We start from the raw sequence: 17,263 nt of genomic DNA, 5'->3' as shown, positions 1-17,263 counted from the left end.
GAGGGAGCATGCACAGGGTGGTATAATTCAAGTAACAGAAACGCATGTTCTGGCACTTACTAGCAACACAAAGCAGAAGCCAATCTGATATTAATGTTGCATAAAAATATACCTTTCTTTTACTAGAGATAGATTTTGGTTAAATCTTTCAAGGTGACAGCAGTTTACATTTTCCTTGCTGTTTACTGCCCTTAGCTTCTGTGCTTTCTGTTCCACCTTCCTTCTCTCCCATTTTCTTTAAATCTTTGCTGTTTTGCTCATCTCATAGTGATTTTCTTCATTTTGATGGCGTTCCTTCAAACCCTCCTACCTATATACCATTATTCTAAAACTGTTGGCTTTTTCATTTTTTTTTTCTTTTAAAGAACTTTACATGCCTCTGCAGCTCATTTGGTATAAACTGCTGATTGTAACACAAATGTACATGAAAATTTGTCACTGTTGCATACACAGGTAGATGGCTTATTTATTATTGGCTGGATGTATCTTCCCCCTCATGATCCACATGTTGATGAAGCTATGAGGTTGAAACCTGTTTTTAGAATTCACTTGATGGAGAGGAATGATGCAACAGTAGAATGTATGTATGGACACAAAGGACCCCACAATGGCCAGATCCAGGTAAGTGTTGCAGTGCTCAGCTTAGCATATATAAGTACAGCATATTTATTTTATATAACTACCGTTCGGTTCTTTCCTTGCCTTATGTCATATTTTATAAAACTGGACAAATATTCATCAAAACAGTAAAGAGTCATACATGTTTTACTGCATACTCGTGCATCTGAAATAAACCAGTCCTTTCACTTTCTAGCCAAGTGTTCATTTTACAGAAGTAACAAAAAATATTGATTAAAAGAAAATCCAAAACACCCTTATCAATGTACTTCAGACCCACTAAATACAGTAGAAAGTAACAATAACAGTAAATGGTAACAATAACCTTTTAGTAGTTATAATATCTAGATGTGAGTGAGAAGTTTGTGTTGGCTCTGTTACAGAAAGGGATTTTAATAAGTTGGCAAAAGGGGTATTTGCCTAGGGCCAACTATTAGAGATTTTAGGGTTGATTCATTAAAGTGCGTTAATTTTTATCGCATGCTTTTTTGCGTTAAAATAGATGCGAAAATTAACACGCAATTCACTACAGTATTACCGCGTGCGTTAAGTCGCATATCGCATGCGTTAAAGGACAAGGAAAGTCTAAAAACAACATGAGCTCAATAACTTAGCCTTAACACAGTCCTTAACATATTTCCTGAACTCACCGTGCTGTTGCTTAATCTGGCTCTGACATGGAAAAGTCTTGTCAGTAAATGCAGTACCTGCTCTAAGCCTGTGCAGCTTCCTGTCTCACTGAACATAGATTGTCCAGGACACAGACATGCTCAGTGCAGAGCAGAGAGCTCCGTTTTTTTTTTTTTTCCTTTCAAGATCTGCAGTCTCTGAAGAAAAGTTTGACCCCCCCCTTAGCCCCGCCCACTTCACTCTACTGTCCAATCGGAATGCTCCTGTGTTTTTTCTAGTGCTGCACGGTGCCTCTGGCTGCATTTGCTGTGCTGAAATCGTGTTGGATAGAGCAGAAAGCTGCTACCTGCTATCCCACAGCCCCAGTCCCTTCCCAGAGGCTATTATCCCCCCACTGCTACTATAGGCACCATCTCTCCCCACTATACCTGCTATCCCACAGCCCCAGTCCCTTCCCAGAGGCTATTATCCCCCCACTGCTTCTATAGGCACCATCTCTCCCTACTATACCTGCTATCCCACAGCCACAGTCCCTTCCCAGAGGCTATTATCCCCCCACTGCTACTATAGGCACCATCTCTCCCTACTATACCTGCTATCCCACAGCCCCAGTCCCTTCCCAGAGGCTATTATCCCCCCCACTGCTACTATAGGCACCATCTCTCCCTAGTATACCTGCTATCCCACAGCCCCATCCCTTCCCTGAGGCTATAATCCATCCTATAATCATATATCATCCCCAGCCATCCCACAGCGACTGTCCCACAGCCACAGTCCCTCATCCCCAGCCACCCCACAGTCCCTCATCCCCAGCCATCCCACAGCCGCCCCACAGTCCCTCATCCCCAGCCATCCCACAGCCACCCCACAGTCCCTCATCCCCAGCCATCCCACAGCCACCCCACAGTCCCTCATCCCCAGCCATCCCACAGCCACCCCACAGTCCCTCATCCCCAGCCATCCCACAGCCACCCCACAGTCCCTCATCCCCAGCCATCCCACAGCGACTGTCCCACAGCCACAGTCCCTCATCCCCAGCCAGCCCACAGCCACCAGCCATCCCACACTCCCACATAAAACCAGCATAAATAAAACATAATTTAATTTATTTTTTTTTTTTAATTTTTTTTTTATCCATATATCCATAATATCCATATATCAATCAATTTGACACTAATAGCCCCTCTCAAGCGCAATTAGAATGAAAAAAACCTGAGCGCTTCTTTCCCCAAACTTACTGTGCAAATATGGCAAATATTGCTGCTGACAGACGAGCGCGCCAGTCTGCAGCGTTACTTCAGGGGTCACGAGGCTGCGCATGCGCATTAGGAGAAGGCGAAGGGGGAAGTGACGTCATTGATTTTGAAAATGTCGGCGCCAAACTACAAACACCGGCGAATCTTCGGAGGGATTGTGCGCCGATCCAAAAGTTTCAAATTTTTTCTCTCCTTCTCCTTTAAATTTTGCACTACCGCATGCGTTAATTTGCACGCAGAAATGAATACTAACGCATGATTCACAAACACTTAGATGCGCTAAATATTGCATTAGGCTATGCGAAAATTAACACCTACTTGAGGCGGCTTTTGGCAATAAAATATGGACTGCGGTGTGATTTATTCAAGTATATGTTGGCCCAAGAGTGATGCAGCCTTCAGTTTGCAGGGAAATGGTAATTTTCAGTACAGTACATTTTCTGAAAGTATTGGCATGTATGGCTAACATGGCGTGCGTTTTTTTGCACGCGGCAACTGTTTATACGCAGTGCGTTGATTAGTGCTCGTTCCGTCAAATACCGCATGAAAATAGTCTTCTCGACTAAAATAACGCAAGCAGTATCGCGCATAAATTAACGCAAATATCCTTTTAGTGAATCATGTCTTAAGACACGAAAAATTAGACGCGATAAAAATTTTAACGCATGCTATAAATAACGCACGTTTTAATGCACTTTAGTGAATCAGCCGTTTTGTCTGCTATAACTATTTTGTGAAGAGTCTACCAGAAATGATCCCCTATTTTAATTAACTGGAAAAGCTCTGAGATTTGAATTTGATATTTTTTATTAATAGTAAAAAGCAGGTATATTTAATGAAGACTATTTATTGTGGTATGCTACATGCAGGTGTGTTGTAAGGTTCTGCTTTTGTTTGTTTTCCAGCAACAAACACAGAATAAAGAGTTCTTTGTTTTTTAGTGCCCACTTATTATTTTCAGCTGTACCTGCTGTAGTCTAGATTTGCCACATATTTGTGAGAGGCAACAGTGGGGGCCCATCAATGCTATATTTGCCCTGGCTTAACAATGCCTTTTTTTCTAATATGTTGTACGTTACAATTTCCACAATAGTGCTAACATTATTATTATTAATAATTTCAATATTATTAATTTGAAAACTGAACACTATTTTCTGTCCAGATATAAAGTATACATGTTTGCCCTTATTTTGCAGTTGACTACTCTATGCGTACTACATTTGCAAAGAATATCTTAATTAAACATTGTTTTATTTTTGTGCAGATTGTGAAAAAAGATGAATTCTCTACTAAGTGCATACAGACAGATTATCACCGGATGTCTGGAGGAAGACAAGAGGCATGAATTGTTTATTTTATGCAGTACTGTATTTTTTACTGTGCCCCTTAGCGCAATCAGTATAATTGGTGCCTGAGGCAGATAAAATTATTTATTTTAAAGGGTTAGTTCAAGTTTAAATAAACTTTTAGTTTCATGTAGATGAGGAAGGCAAATAATAGGATAACTATAAAAAATACAAAACGAAGACAAACTGTAAAGTTGCTAAAGGGCGAACTACCCCTTGAAAGGAGAAGGAAAGGTAGAAATTAAGTAAGATTTATCAGAAAGGTCTATGTAAATACAGCCATAAGCACTCACAGAAATGCTGAAATCCTGTGTTTCTTTTGATAGAGAACTCATAAGCAGTGAGTGCTTATGGCTGTATTTACATAGACGTTTTTGATAAAACTTTCTTAGTTTTTACCTATTCTTACAGAATACAGCCAAGCAATAACATTATTACTTTTACTGATAGTTGGCAACATTGAAACATCAGCATTTCTATCGATCAATTTATTGGCGGATTGTAAAAGTGAGGCCAAATACAACTGCAAGTATAAAATAATTGCATAATTTCATAATTGCAATCAGCGCTGGATTTCTAATCCGGGCGCCCCTAGACCACCCCCCTCCACCCCCGTGAACACGTGCCCGCGAAAAGCACCCCACGCACATGCATGCACGGGACTTTACACTTGCATATGGAGTAGTGGGGGAGAAGTCCCCATTGTTCCGTATGGGAGCTAAAGTTGAACATTTTGGTGCGACAGGCCAACATGCCACCCCCAAATTTGTGCTACCTTAGGCCCGGGCCTTTGTGGCCTCTCCACAAATCCGGGCCTGATTGCAATACCTTTACATTACTCAAAAAGTTTTTTCAGTTCAGTTTTTCGAGATATTTGTATATATAATTCCTAATAAAAGCAGTGTTTGTCCTTTTCTTCTCTCTGTCCTGGTGGCTCTGACTTTTGAAACAATGTAACACAAGGCAGCAGACCGACAGACCTCTCTTGCTGAAGGACCAGTCTCCTTCCTTTGCAACATTGTTTAAAAAGTAACCAGGAGTTCAGCAAATGCTGCTTTCTATAGCAATTTGAGAACAAACTTCATGTTGGTTTGAAAAACGTGAAGTCACTGAATGAAATTTGATCAGTTGTTGGCTCTGCCCACTTTTTTTAACCTTGGACCACAGTTAAATAGTAAAAACCACAAAAACCACTGTGCAAAGTTTAAGGACCCTGTGTCTGAATGGCAGCAATTTAAATTTCCCCACTGAATGTCAATGAGTGACATCTGATTGGCGGTTGGTGGCTCTGCCCACTTTTCTAACCTGGAAGTGCAGTTACCCAGTGACTAACTCGGCAAAGTTTAGGGACCCTAGGATTAATAGTTAAAGAATGGCATACATTGAAATTTAAACTAATAAAAGTCAATAGGTAAATTGTGATTGATGGTTGGTGGGTGTGCCCACTTTTTCTAACCTTGAGTCGAAGTCACCCAATGACAAACAGTGGGCACTCTGGCATAAATAGTGTGAGAATGACAGCATTTTAAATTTAACCCCAAAATATTCAATGGATGACATCTGATTGGCTGTTAGTGGCCCAACCCACTTTTCCTATTTTTGAACTGCAGTCCCCCAGTGACCAACTTTGCAAAGTTTAGGGACTCGGGCATAAAAATTGTGGGACTGACAGCATTTTACATTTCACCATTGAAAGTAAATAGGTGAAATCTGATTGGCTATTGGTGGCTCCACCCACTTTTTCAAAACTAAAACTGCAGTCCCCTACTGAGCAACTGTGACAAGTTTGGGGTCCCTGGGGTTAATACTGTGAGAATGGCAGCAGGTTGAATTTCCACCAAGTCAATAGGTAAAATCTGATTGGCTGTTCACAGCTCCGCCCATGTTTGGGCATCCAACAATCATCATATTTTCATTCAGGCTGACCCTATGAGTATGTGATTCAAGTTTGGGGAGTGTAGCCTCAAAGCTGTAAGATTGGGGTGTTCGGAGCGGCGCCACAAAAAGACGGGGGCGGGATCACTTAGAAAACACAAGCAACCCGCTCCGCTATAGGGGGAAGAAGTGTGCTGAGTTTGGGTCTTGTACCCCTAAAAATTTAGGAGGAGTAGCATTTAGAATATGGGGGGTGCTGAGAAGAAGAAAAAGCAGAAGAATAAGCTGTCGGAGAACAGTATATTGGGTTTTTCAACCCAACATAATAACTTTTAATGAACTAAATAAATTGAATAACTTCATATTGGAAAGTTGCTTAGAATGATGTTTTCTTTTATTAGGCAAAACATTATTATTGGGGTTGACATGTCCTTTAAGTCACATGGAAGAGAGTTCAGACTTGACCTCAGTCAGAGTCTTTTATTTTACCCATTACCCATGTGCCACTAATTCCAACTATGAACTGTGTTCAATAAAAAATGATGTCTTTGTATTCACAGGAATTCAGGACATGGTTGCGGGAAGATCTAGGGAGAACCCTTGAAGATATTTTCCACGAGCACATGCAGGAATTAATTCTAATGAAGTTTATTTACATTTGCCAATATGAGTAAGTTATGCAAAGTTAAAACCTTATTTTATGTTAATTTGAGGTTGTGAGCATTCATGATATATATATATGATGCAAACTTTTAGCAGTAAGACCACTAAGACCAAGTTTTCCAGTGTAGCAGTAATGTTAATTTTGCTCATTCTGGTTTAAATACAATGCTAATTACAAAGTTAGGGCTATGTCACATGTCTCAGTTTCCCTGTTTCCAACTGTCCTGTGTGTACAGTTAAGGACATCAATGGCATTCGCCTGCCACCCCAGGCATGGGGTGGATTTTGGCCAAAAGACACAAAAGTGTGCCCTTGGGAAACATTCCATTTGTGACATAGCCCTTGAGCATGTAACAGGAGTACTGTGATATCCATTTTGTGCCCAGTGACTGGTTATAACTGGTTGTAAATTATCAGATGCTTCCATTGCCTGTCTGACAGGATGTGTAGCACTGTCCTTGTGCACATATGGGGGTTTAGACTTTTCCCACACACAGAAAAGTATTCTGGGAAAAAACTACATGACTTTTACGGGCCTGGTAAACAAGAAGATTTGATACCTGCGCTAAGTATTTGCTTCAGTGGGTAACAAATGTCCCAAAAATGCCTTTCACTTTACTTTACATTATCGCTAAGAAATGCCTTCTCGTTCTTGGGTGCCCTTACAGTAGACACTACTAATACTTGCTGAAGATGTTGTCAAAAGATGTATGCCAAGTATTTTATATATGTGGCCTGAGGGAGACAGTATGGTCTTTTTTTCTCCTTAAAGGGCAGTTTACTTTTTACCAAACATATTTTCAATCAGTACACAAGTAATGCTATAAATGCACAAGTAATTCCTTTTTAAAGTTTTTAGCTATGTAAATTTACAAAGTTTTTTCAAAAGGACTTATTTTCCCCCATATTTCTAGTTAGTAGTAACTTAGTAAGCCTAATCATTTATAAAAACCCTAGCAACTATCTGTTGTAACTTTACTAGACATGGGGAAGCAGGTATGCTACTGCTGAGCAATGTATCAAATTGTTAGAATCTAGAATGTCAGTACCAATTAGTAACGATTTGATACATTGCTTAGCAGTAGAATACCAACTGTTATAACAAATACATTACTTGCTACGGTTTTTCTAAATGTATCAATTTTTAACATTTTAGAAAGTCAGCAAAACAGTTAACATTTACAGGGCTATTTATATGAGGGGCAGGAAAATAAAACAAATTAATTTTTAATTAATAATTTTTTTTTCAAGATATAAGCCTTAAAAAAGTAATTATTTGTACTATACCAATTAAAACTAAGTTTCCCTGCGTATTTGTGTGTTTCACTTCATGTGAAGGCAGGCTGACCCAATAATATTGAAGTACAGAAATTAGCTATCCTCAAATTATGCATACCTCACATGATTCGGTGTAGGGATCACAAAAAATATATCTGGATAAATCTATAGGTTTAGCTAAGGGAAAAATAACTAAATCAGTCCCTTCTGTATTAAATTTGGTAAAACATACAGAAGCATTAATGATGGGAACCATTGTCTTTCTGGCTATGACCCCCAGGCATGTATGCCTTAAAGGAATTGTTCAGTGTAAAAATTAAACTGGGTAAAATCGATAGACTGCAAAATAAAAAATGTTTCAATATAGTTAGTCGAAAATGTACTCTATAAGGGCTGGAGTAAACCGATGTCTAACATAATTTCCAGAACTCTACTTCCTCCTTTACAGCTCTCTAAGCTGTTAGCAGTCAGTAACCAATCAGTGACTTGAAGGGGGGGGCATATGGGACATAACTGTTCAGTTAGTTTGCTTTTGCATCTGACCTGTGTGCTCATAAACTAACTGAACAGTTATGTCCCATGTGGCTCCCCCTAAAGTCACTGACTAACAAAGAGGTTAGAGAGCGGAAAGCAGGAAGTAAAGTTCTGGCTATTATGTTAGACATCTGCTCACTCCAGCCTTTATAGATTACATTTTTGCCTAACTAACTATACTGAAATTTTTTTTTATTTGACGCATTATGTCTATTTTACCCAGTTTCATTTTTACACTAAATTGTTCCTTTAAGTAGAAATATACATATTTTTTCTGCATTTATGATTTGACTGAATCTCTATAAGCATAGAGCCATTTACATTATGATCCACAGCAGCCCTTTTTTTAAAAGCCTATGGTACATGTTGCTATAATTTTTTCTGCTTAAAACTCAGAATTAACAAGCTGAAAATTATGCCTGTTGGACTCTTTTGGAAATAGTGTAAAAGTGCCACCACTTCCATGCTGGTGTTTTCATGCAATTCTCATAGGTGGTAATGCCCATTTTTGGGGGATACAAAACATTACTGAATCTTAACATTTGCCATATACCTTAACAGAACCTTTGGGTATGCACTATAAGGTGTGTCTTTTGTGTATTTTCTTCACCTAAATGTTAGCAGAGTATGCTCCTGTACACCTGTATACTTTGTCTCAAATGCAAAAAATCAGTCACAATTGCTTTATTAAATTTTCTTTAAGCAATATTTTATAATCTATATTTTAATCTATTATGTATTATTTTATTCTGATGTTCCTCAAACATGTACCTAAAGACATTTACTAAGGAAAAAGGAGTATTTTGTAGGCAATAACAAAAACTGTATTGCTTACATGGTGTTGTTTAACTCTCCTTTTCCAAAGCAATTGCCTTACATACCGAAGGATATATCACCCACCCAGCCGACCGGATGACCTGTTGAATCCTGGATTCTTTAAAGGGACCTATGGGAGCCACGGCCTGGAGATTGTCATGCTCAGCTTCCATGGAACGATTGCCAAAGTGACCAAAATAACAGTGAGTACCTCCTCAGTAACCAACATGCAGTGGTTCAGAGAATTCATGCAGAGAATAGCAAGGGACAAGCATATACTGCTGTCCGTTTAAAAATAAGTGTAATATTAATATTTGTATTTGATTTATGTTGTTTAGAATTACATTTCTGGGGGTTTTTTTTTGCATATTTGGTTGGCATCCCCCTTACATATAGTGCTAGTCTGGTTAGCTGGTTTTTAGTACAGTGTTCCTTAATAAAGGTAAAACAAAGTGTATCTATTTAAATAGTGTTGAGAGCATCTTATATATTGTTTGCACACACCTATTTACTTGCAAAAATATATGAATAGGAGCTGTCACATTGATTGCCTTGGTTGAAGCATTCTCAATTGACTTGTCTGAAAGAGGTCAAAAAAAGGCCATAGCAAAGATTTTTTTTCAGTGAAGTCTATGAAGTAGGAGTCAAGCCAAGAAGTACATCAGTTAACACCATATATACCTGAATTCAAATATACAAAGGTGTGTATTACTGCTATAGAAAGAAATGCCCAAACTACTTAATGTCTTTTTAGGCATTATAAAAGCAACATAATGTCAAATACAATTTGGGCATAGTCAGGAATGTCAGTTTTATGTTGGCTCCTGAGGGCCTGTTTCTAGGGCAGTAGCTTGGGTGGGGGGGAATAGTCCTGTATATCTTACATATTCACTGTTGAGCAGTGGCAAGGGTGAAGCCATATTGCTTTTGTTGCATAGTTAATATGAAGTATGCATAGAAAGCAAAGTAGTACTTGGCAGATATATTGCAAATTTTTTTCTTGCTTGTGAAGGTCATATTAATACTTTAAAATACTACATTTACATGTGGCGTTACATTACACACCTAATATAGCATATAATAAAAGAACACCAAAGGACTTAGATTCAAACTCGGACACAATTGTGTTTGTGCAAAGAAAAAAAAAACAACTTGTTGCATGCAATGCTGTAATTGATTAAAAATACTTTCATTCATAATCCCTCCTTGCACTTCCCTATACTTGCACTTTGCACCAATGTGTCAGACCTGCTTCCTCTTCTGAATCTTGTATAAACGCACCTCTTGATGTAGGGAAACCCTGGAGGTACTATTACCTTGACACTTGCAATAATTCCAAGTTTCCAAAACCTTTGTACTAATGCTTCTTACTTCTAAAGATGAACATCTGCAATTACATTTGTTTTGGTACATCAGGTGCCATTGCATAGTCTACAGCCCTTATGAGAAACCGATGGTTTCATCGGTGGTGGCACTTTAAGAAGTCAGATACAGGCTACCAACATTAAGCCTTGTCCTGTGATGTTCAGCAACTCAGCTATGCTGCAATTTATGAACTCTTGTGACGTTATACATTTGTTTTACTAGTTATCTGTTATACAAGTAGTAGGCAAATGCTGAGTTTGGCTTACTCAGATTAATTGTCACAGGGCAGTGATTAGTGCAGTGACAGTGGCAATAGTTCTTATAGTTAACATGACACAGTAGAAATAAAGTTTGAGGAATGACTACTTTGAGCATACATTTTATTTTGGATGTTTGAATATTTTTATGTACCTCTAGGGAGATCCCAATGTTCCAGCAGGTCAGCAGACACTAGAGGTTGATCTAACACGGCCAGTGCAGCTTCCTGATGTAGAGCACCTACGAAATTTTGATGAGATGTCCCGCCTCATTCTGGACGTCCAGGCACAGATCCACCGAGAGCAAAGGCAGACAGGCAATGAAGAAGATGATGGAAGAGGGGCAGGTCCAGATAAGGCAGAACATTCTCAACAACCCGCACCTGTCCTAAGGCCCGCAAATGAAGATGCAAATAAAGTTGATGGAGGTGATGGTGAAGAACAAAAACCCCCAAATGTGCAGTCCTTTGTGCTCCCTACTGGGGTGATGGCTAGGAATGAGGAATACCCTCGTAGCTGTAAAATGTGGTAAGTAATCTCTTAAAGATTTCAGTATAGTTTTACCAATTCAAGATTTACTCTGTAGCACATATTGGTAGATGTATTTCTTGGCCCAAATTTATTCAGTGTTTATATACAACATGGGTAGAGAAATGCAGGCTGTAACATTGTGCTTGGCATTAGACACTTAGCAGAACTTGAGCTAAGCACTAATTCTTGGCAGCTTCTGTTCATTAATACTTCATAAATAGCTATGATACATTCTCGTAATATTAAAAATTCTTGAAGTGATGAAAAGTTTCTACTGATCTGCGACCAACTGATTAGAGTATACACCATATATAAATATGTGCACTATAGAAATGTGTGTGGAGGTATACTATTAGTACATATAAATATACAAATGTAAAAATTAAGGTAGTGTCACACCACCATCAAAATATGCACTCTTTTGCAGTGTAATCATCAGACATGTCTGAAATGCATTGCCAGCATTTGGACACTAATTTTGACCAGTTATATTTGTGCAACTGTGCATCCAGTAAGCAGCACCAACATACTTTACCATTTTTAGGATATTCATTAATTTCTAAATTTTTTAGTGTTTTGCTGTAAAAGTATATGCTTAGTCATTTTCCTTTTATTTTGTTCAAAATTCTTTCAAAGGTGCTATAAAGCACCCTGAAAACTATCAAAATTGTTTTATAAATGTTTGATTACTTAAAAGAATTGTCCTGGGAAAAATAATACTTTGGTTTTTGTTGGCAACCTATACTTAAATATTTTCTTACTTTCTTATAATGACTCACTGATTTTCTGTCTTTCATAAGCTTTTATGGTACTGGCCTCATTGCTGGACATGGATTCAGTAGTCCTGAACGGACCCCAGGTCTATTCATCCTATTTGATGAGGATCGTTTCGGGTTTATATGGTTGGAGTTAAAATCTTTTAGCCTTTACAGTCGGATGAGAGACAGATTCCAGCAATCAGAAGCTCCATCTGTAGAAGCCTTCGAAGAAATGCTCCAAAATATGCAATCCTGGACAACCTAAACGGTGTGGGCAAGGAGTGCAGTGCGTCAGGAATTCAGTGAATCTGCAGTACTGGATGTAGGTCATGTCACTGTTCATAATCAAGGAAAGAATATTCCAACCTTGGTACCTCGAAAATCAATGCATGTACTTTCCACAATAATATATAACCCTTTAATTGGCAGTAGGGCCAATGCTATGCATAGCCCTGTGGCAACAAAACAAGGTTAAATGGAATTTCAGTTGTTGCTTTTAAACAAATTATCCCTATAATTGTATATATAAAGGCTAACATAACGTATGTAATAATATATCAAATGTATAAATATAAGGGCATGGCTTCCTAAAGATCCCATGCAATTTGGGCAAAGTGATTTGTTTATTTTTCTAAACCTCTTTTATCATCCTAAATGATAAAGCTATTTCTCCTTGTTGAGTAAAGAACAAATAAATATGTGTTTGTAAGAGTAGCTATAATGGATGTTGAAGAGAGAAGTTGAGAATATTTTGATCCTTTCTGTTGGACCAACACAAAGAAGATTCTGGTTCCTCTTGTGTTTTGGACCTGAAGATCTAGGCTGCAAATCTTAAAGAAAAGTTTCAATACCTGTGGACAAGCAGACAGGAAGACCTTTGAATGTCTGCAGACACTGAATGTTGCTTTTGGCATGAAAAGTTTTAGATTCGGCCTCTTTGCCTTTCATCACAGGGATAAAATAAAGCAAAACTTGCTTCAGGGAACTGTTTTGTACATTTGAATGAGGCTCTTCTCTGTAATGCCTGTGGCAAACCTTCTGACTGCCATCCAGCAGAAAAAGGCAGTGGTCACAACACCCTTGTTACCAGTGCTATGTTGAGCAGTTATGAGTCTGTCACACTCTGCTCTTTTACACATGGTGCGTTACATTCAGTAACATTATCAGCAGTGACAAACAGATGGGCGTTTTGACCACTGCTGATTTCCACCAGAGGGCAGCGACGGCAAAACTGTCCATGTGCCATAGGCCTAACAGTGACCATTTAAAATTCTGGTTTGATTTAAAAGTGACCATTGTAGTCCTATTTATGCCTTTCTATGAACTTTTACAGACATTGTCACATGGTTCTGCAATATGATAGTGGTACAAGGGGCATCAATATACACTGCCAAATAACTGCACACACATTACAAAGTGTTATGCCAATCTTTTTAACATTATAAAGAGAAAGACAAAACATATAAATCATTTTTCCCAAAAAACTTTGACTATAATTATGTCAATAATTCCTCATTCCCCCTTCATAGTAGTATAGTAAAGGACAAATAACACCAAAACATAAAATTTGTTCATTTAAATTGTGGTACCAGTTTGTCGTTCTCTCAAAAGTTAAATCAAAATCTTGTCTGGGTGTCATATCAGTTTTTGAGTTTGTGAATTCGAGTTAGTTTTTCTAAATCCAATAAACTCGCACATCGAATCCTCGCTTATTTATTAATAAGGAAAACTTGTTCAAATAAAAAACTTGAATTCCGAGTTTACAGACTCGATAAAAAAAAAACCCTCAAAAAATTTTAATTGAAAATATGGCTTGAGTTTTCATATTTTTTGCTCTGCTAAAATTGCTTCCCCACCAGAGGTGTGAGTGCAAAAAAAAACTTGAATTGTGAGAAAACAAAAAATCAAACTCAAACGTTTAAAAAAATAAAATACGTAAAATGTCCGTCACTCACCATTCCTTAGGAGCAAGAGCAATGCTTCTATTGCAGGCCATTGTGGAACCTTAATGTTGCTGCCACCTTCAGCAGCAGTTCCATAACTGTGTATGTGTAGAAATGATTACCCTGAGAAGAACCCCTCAGAAGCAGGCAGAATCATTCAGCCTAGGCAGATTAACCTTTAGTAGTTAAATCTCATCCCTTCCTCTTGCCTCCCTGAATCTCTCACTGACTGGCATCTTTAAATTTGATAATTAAATTTGTTAATTAATGCAGTGTGATGCATGGAAATATATCACCTTACTACTTAATTAGGCAAGATCAGAGCAGATCTTTATGTGTAAGGTTAGCTAAAGAGAATCAGGAAGAAAGCAGAGGCAAGGGGGTTAGGAAACATGTTTACTGTTGGCATTGGATATCCATGTACTATGGATATCTGTCAGTTTGAACATTTTTTCTTCCAGTGCACCATGCTGGGCAGAGCATTTTGCATTGGCTGATTAGGAAATGGAGGAGTCAAAGCTCCTCCTCACTTTATGCTTTTAAATAATAGAAAGGCAACCGTATAATGTGCGCAATGCCGGATTTATAATTTCGGCGCCCAGAGGTCCCCATTAACAGCCACAGCAGCACATTTCCACTATAAATTAAAATACTGAACTGTTTGTGGAAACCCTTCTATGACATTTTTATTTCCTGATGTTACTGGTCCTGCTTATAATATTGGCCTCCCTGCATGTAACTTTTCTGTTTCTATAACATTAGTTACTGACAGACAGAAGCCCAAAATATTCTCCTCCAGTATATATCAACCCATCTTTTTTAGAACCCTGTAACTTTTTACAGTAGTCAAAAACTGTAGAAGAGGTTTTAGATCTTTTGGATTTAACAGATATTGAAGTCATATATACAAGCACAAGAGGTTGAGATACTACCTATTGCTAACTTTTAGGGCAGGTATTAGAAACAGACTGATGGTTAACAAAGGGAACAGCATATCCAACCATTATGAGTGTTGTCTGGAGATTGGCAGAATGTTTACACACAACACTGGTACTGTTGATCTTTAGGAGCAGTTTGCTTCTAACTCTATTATGGGGATTTTCTGAGACATGCCAGAGTACTGAATCTTGAACTGACCTCAGAATTTCAATGTGCCAGTTTGTCTGAGCAACCAACAAAACAATGATTAGCACAGCTCTTCTGTTGGAACAGTTAATCTCCAGTTCGCTTTTAAGATATTGTTATTTATATTATTGTATGTTATTTAGGCAGTTTTAAAAAGAATCAGATTCACTAATTTAGGCACCAGGTATGCAAGCATTTTGTGGTCTGTCTGATCTAATCTGCGTGGGGTACTAATGACATCCCTGCCAGTGCATTTAAGGCTAATGCACACCGGGCTTTCTGAATACTGCTGTAATCAGCTGGAAAGTAGTAGCTGATCTTATTGATTGTGTTTTTTGGAAAATATACTTGTCTAATGCAAATAGGACAGGCAGACTGCACAGAAAGGCTTGCATCTGCATAAAGGTCAGTTATTTTTCATTATAAATTGATTAAGAAGATTGGCACAAGTGTCAATTTTTGACTTTTTACTTTGCATTCCTTGCCAAATTTACTACTTTTTATTAATCTTTGTTGATATAGCAGTAACATATTCTGCAGCACTTTACAGAGATTATACATAGTGTCAAGAATGACCCCTGCATTTCTTTCCAAGACAATTACTTAAAAGTGCCAGTAAAAGAGCTGGTCATATAATTTTTTTCCAACACAACACAGACTGCAATGGTTTTAGGCGACAAGTGGCTGACAGCTGCCTACATTGGTGCTTTTCAATAATTGTCAAGGAGAATAATTTCGGGTATTTTCAAAATAAATTTTTAACAAGAAAAGAGAAGTGGCAGGAACCCTCCCCCCAAAATGTAATGGAAAATAGTGTAACCAGACTAAGGTGACTAACTATATTAGAAATATTTTTCTTTTGCGCATATTATCTATTTTACTCCGTTTCATTTTTACACTGAACTGTTCCTTTAAACACCAGAATCAGATTGTATATTTACCACAGGACATTGTGTTATAATAATTCTGTATACAGCTGTCAGTAGCGCTATTAGAATTCATACAATTCTATAATAATGGGTGACCTAACTGTTACAAAATCTAGTAGATAATACACTGGGTTATAGGATTTGGGAAACTAACACATGAAAAATGTATCACAATGGCCAAAGGTTGAGAGCAAACTTGTTCATTACGTTCACATCTTGTTAAGCTGTTTATTACTTGAAACTATTCTTTTTTTTTTTCCTTTTGTTTCTGTGGGATGGAATATCAAAGACAAGTGTTGTTTCCAGACAGGGCTGTTAACATTTTGATTCTACTGTACTTTATTACCATTTAGCTGCTAAATTGTTTTTCTTGGCTCTGACAATGAGTGCCAAAAAAGCCACTAGTATCTTTTATTTATTATACATGAAAATATCAATAAAAATGATTGCAGTTTACCTTGAAGCCTCTTAGAGAACTAAGTAATATATTTGCATTATTAAATGCAAAATGAGTGTCATATATATTTCTAAGTGAGTAGAGATCATACAGAAGCCATGGCTCCAAACCAGGGGAAAACTTTATATTTTTGAAAATCAAATTTATGGTACAAGATACCTGGTAATACATCTTTACACATTTGTTTGATGAGCAGATGATTCCCTTTTTATTTTCATATTGATGTTCACTAATAAATTGCCCTTTATTGAACCTGAACCAAGCTTCACTCTGCCCCCAAACATGTTCATAAAAGGGTACTTTCATAAAAATGACAGTTTAATATGTAGTGGTTAATGTGAAAAAAATATGTATGCAAAATGTTTTAATTAAAGAAGCGCTATTATTACCTAATCCCTTGAGCTCAACATCTTGCGGTGTATCCTTGTGGCTGGCATTGAGAATTGGTAGGATCCTCCACTACCTCCTTGCATATATCAGATACTGCTCTAAATAAAAGATGTGAAATTAACTATTGTTCTTATCTTTCCATGTGCGGGGCCTTCAGTGAGCCATTTGGAGCAAACACTATTTACTGAAGATACTGTTGGTTAGTGCTTGTAATCAGTATATGTGGGAGGTTACAGTAATTACAAGCAAAGTCCCTTATGATTCCTCTGTGATCTAATCAGTAGTCACAGATTTCCAACCACAACACCTGCCATTGCAGAAGATCCAATAGGAATATCACAGGACCATCTCTCTACATCACAAGTGCCTCCACATCTAGAGGACTTCCTAGGATTTATAGAATCTGCTGCCTAGAACACAGGATCCAAATACTTCCAACCTCAAAAGCATAAGATTATAACTCTATCTCTTATACCTATGATTCTTCATCTA

General features: G+C 37.9%; 1 protein-coding gene across 3 annotated transcripts in view; it reads left to right on the top strand.

Annotated features, from left to right (window-relative positions):
- fbxo31 (F-box protein 31) overlaps positions 1-16,892 on the top strand; it is a 33,479-nt gene extending 16,587 nt beyond the window's left edge. For 2 of the 3 annotated variants that reach the window (XM_012961337.3, XM_012961338.3), the window contains 6 exons: positions 454-621; positions 3,769-3,843; positions 6,286-6,395; positions 9,066-9,219; positions 10,799-11,166; positions 11,970-16,892. In XM_012961337.3, the coding sequence (XP_012816791.1) occupies positions 454-621; positions 3,769-3,843; positions 6,286-6,395; positions 9,066-9,219; positions 10,799-11,166; positions 11,970-12,192 (1,098 nt within the window). In that variant the 3' untranslated portion in view covers positions 12,193-16,892. 3 annotated transcript variants of the gene reach the window in all.
- Positions 16,893-17,263: the final 371 nt, after the last annotated feature.

The sequence above is a fragment of the Xenopus tropicalis genome, chromosome 4 (assembly GCF_000004195.4).
Source record: "Xenopus tropicalis strain Nigerian chromosome 4, UCB_Xtro_10.0, whole genome shotgun sequence".
Taxonomy (NCBI): Eukaryota; Metazoa; Chordata; class Amphibia; order Anura; family Pipidae; genus Xenopus; species Xenopus tropicalis.
This window is presented reverse-complemented; position numbering and strand designations above follow the sequence as displayed.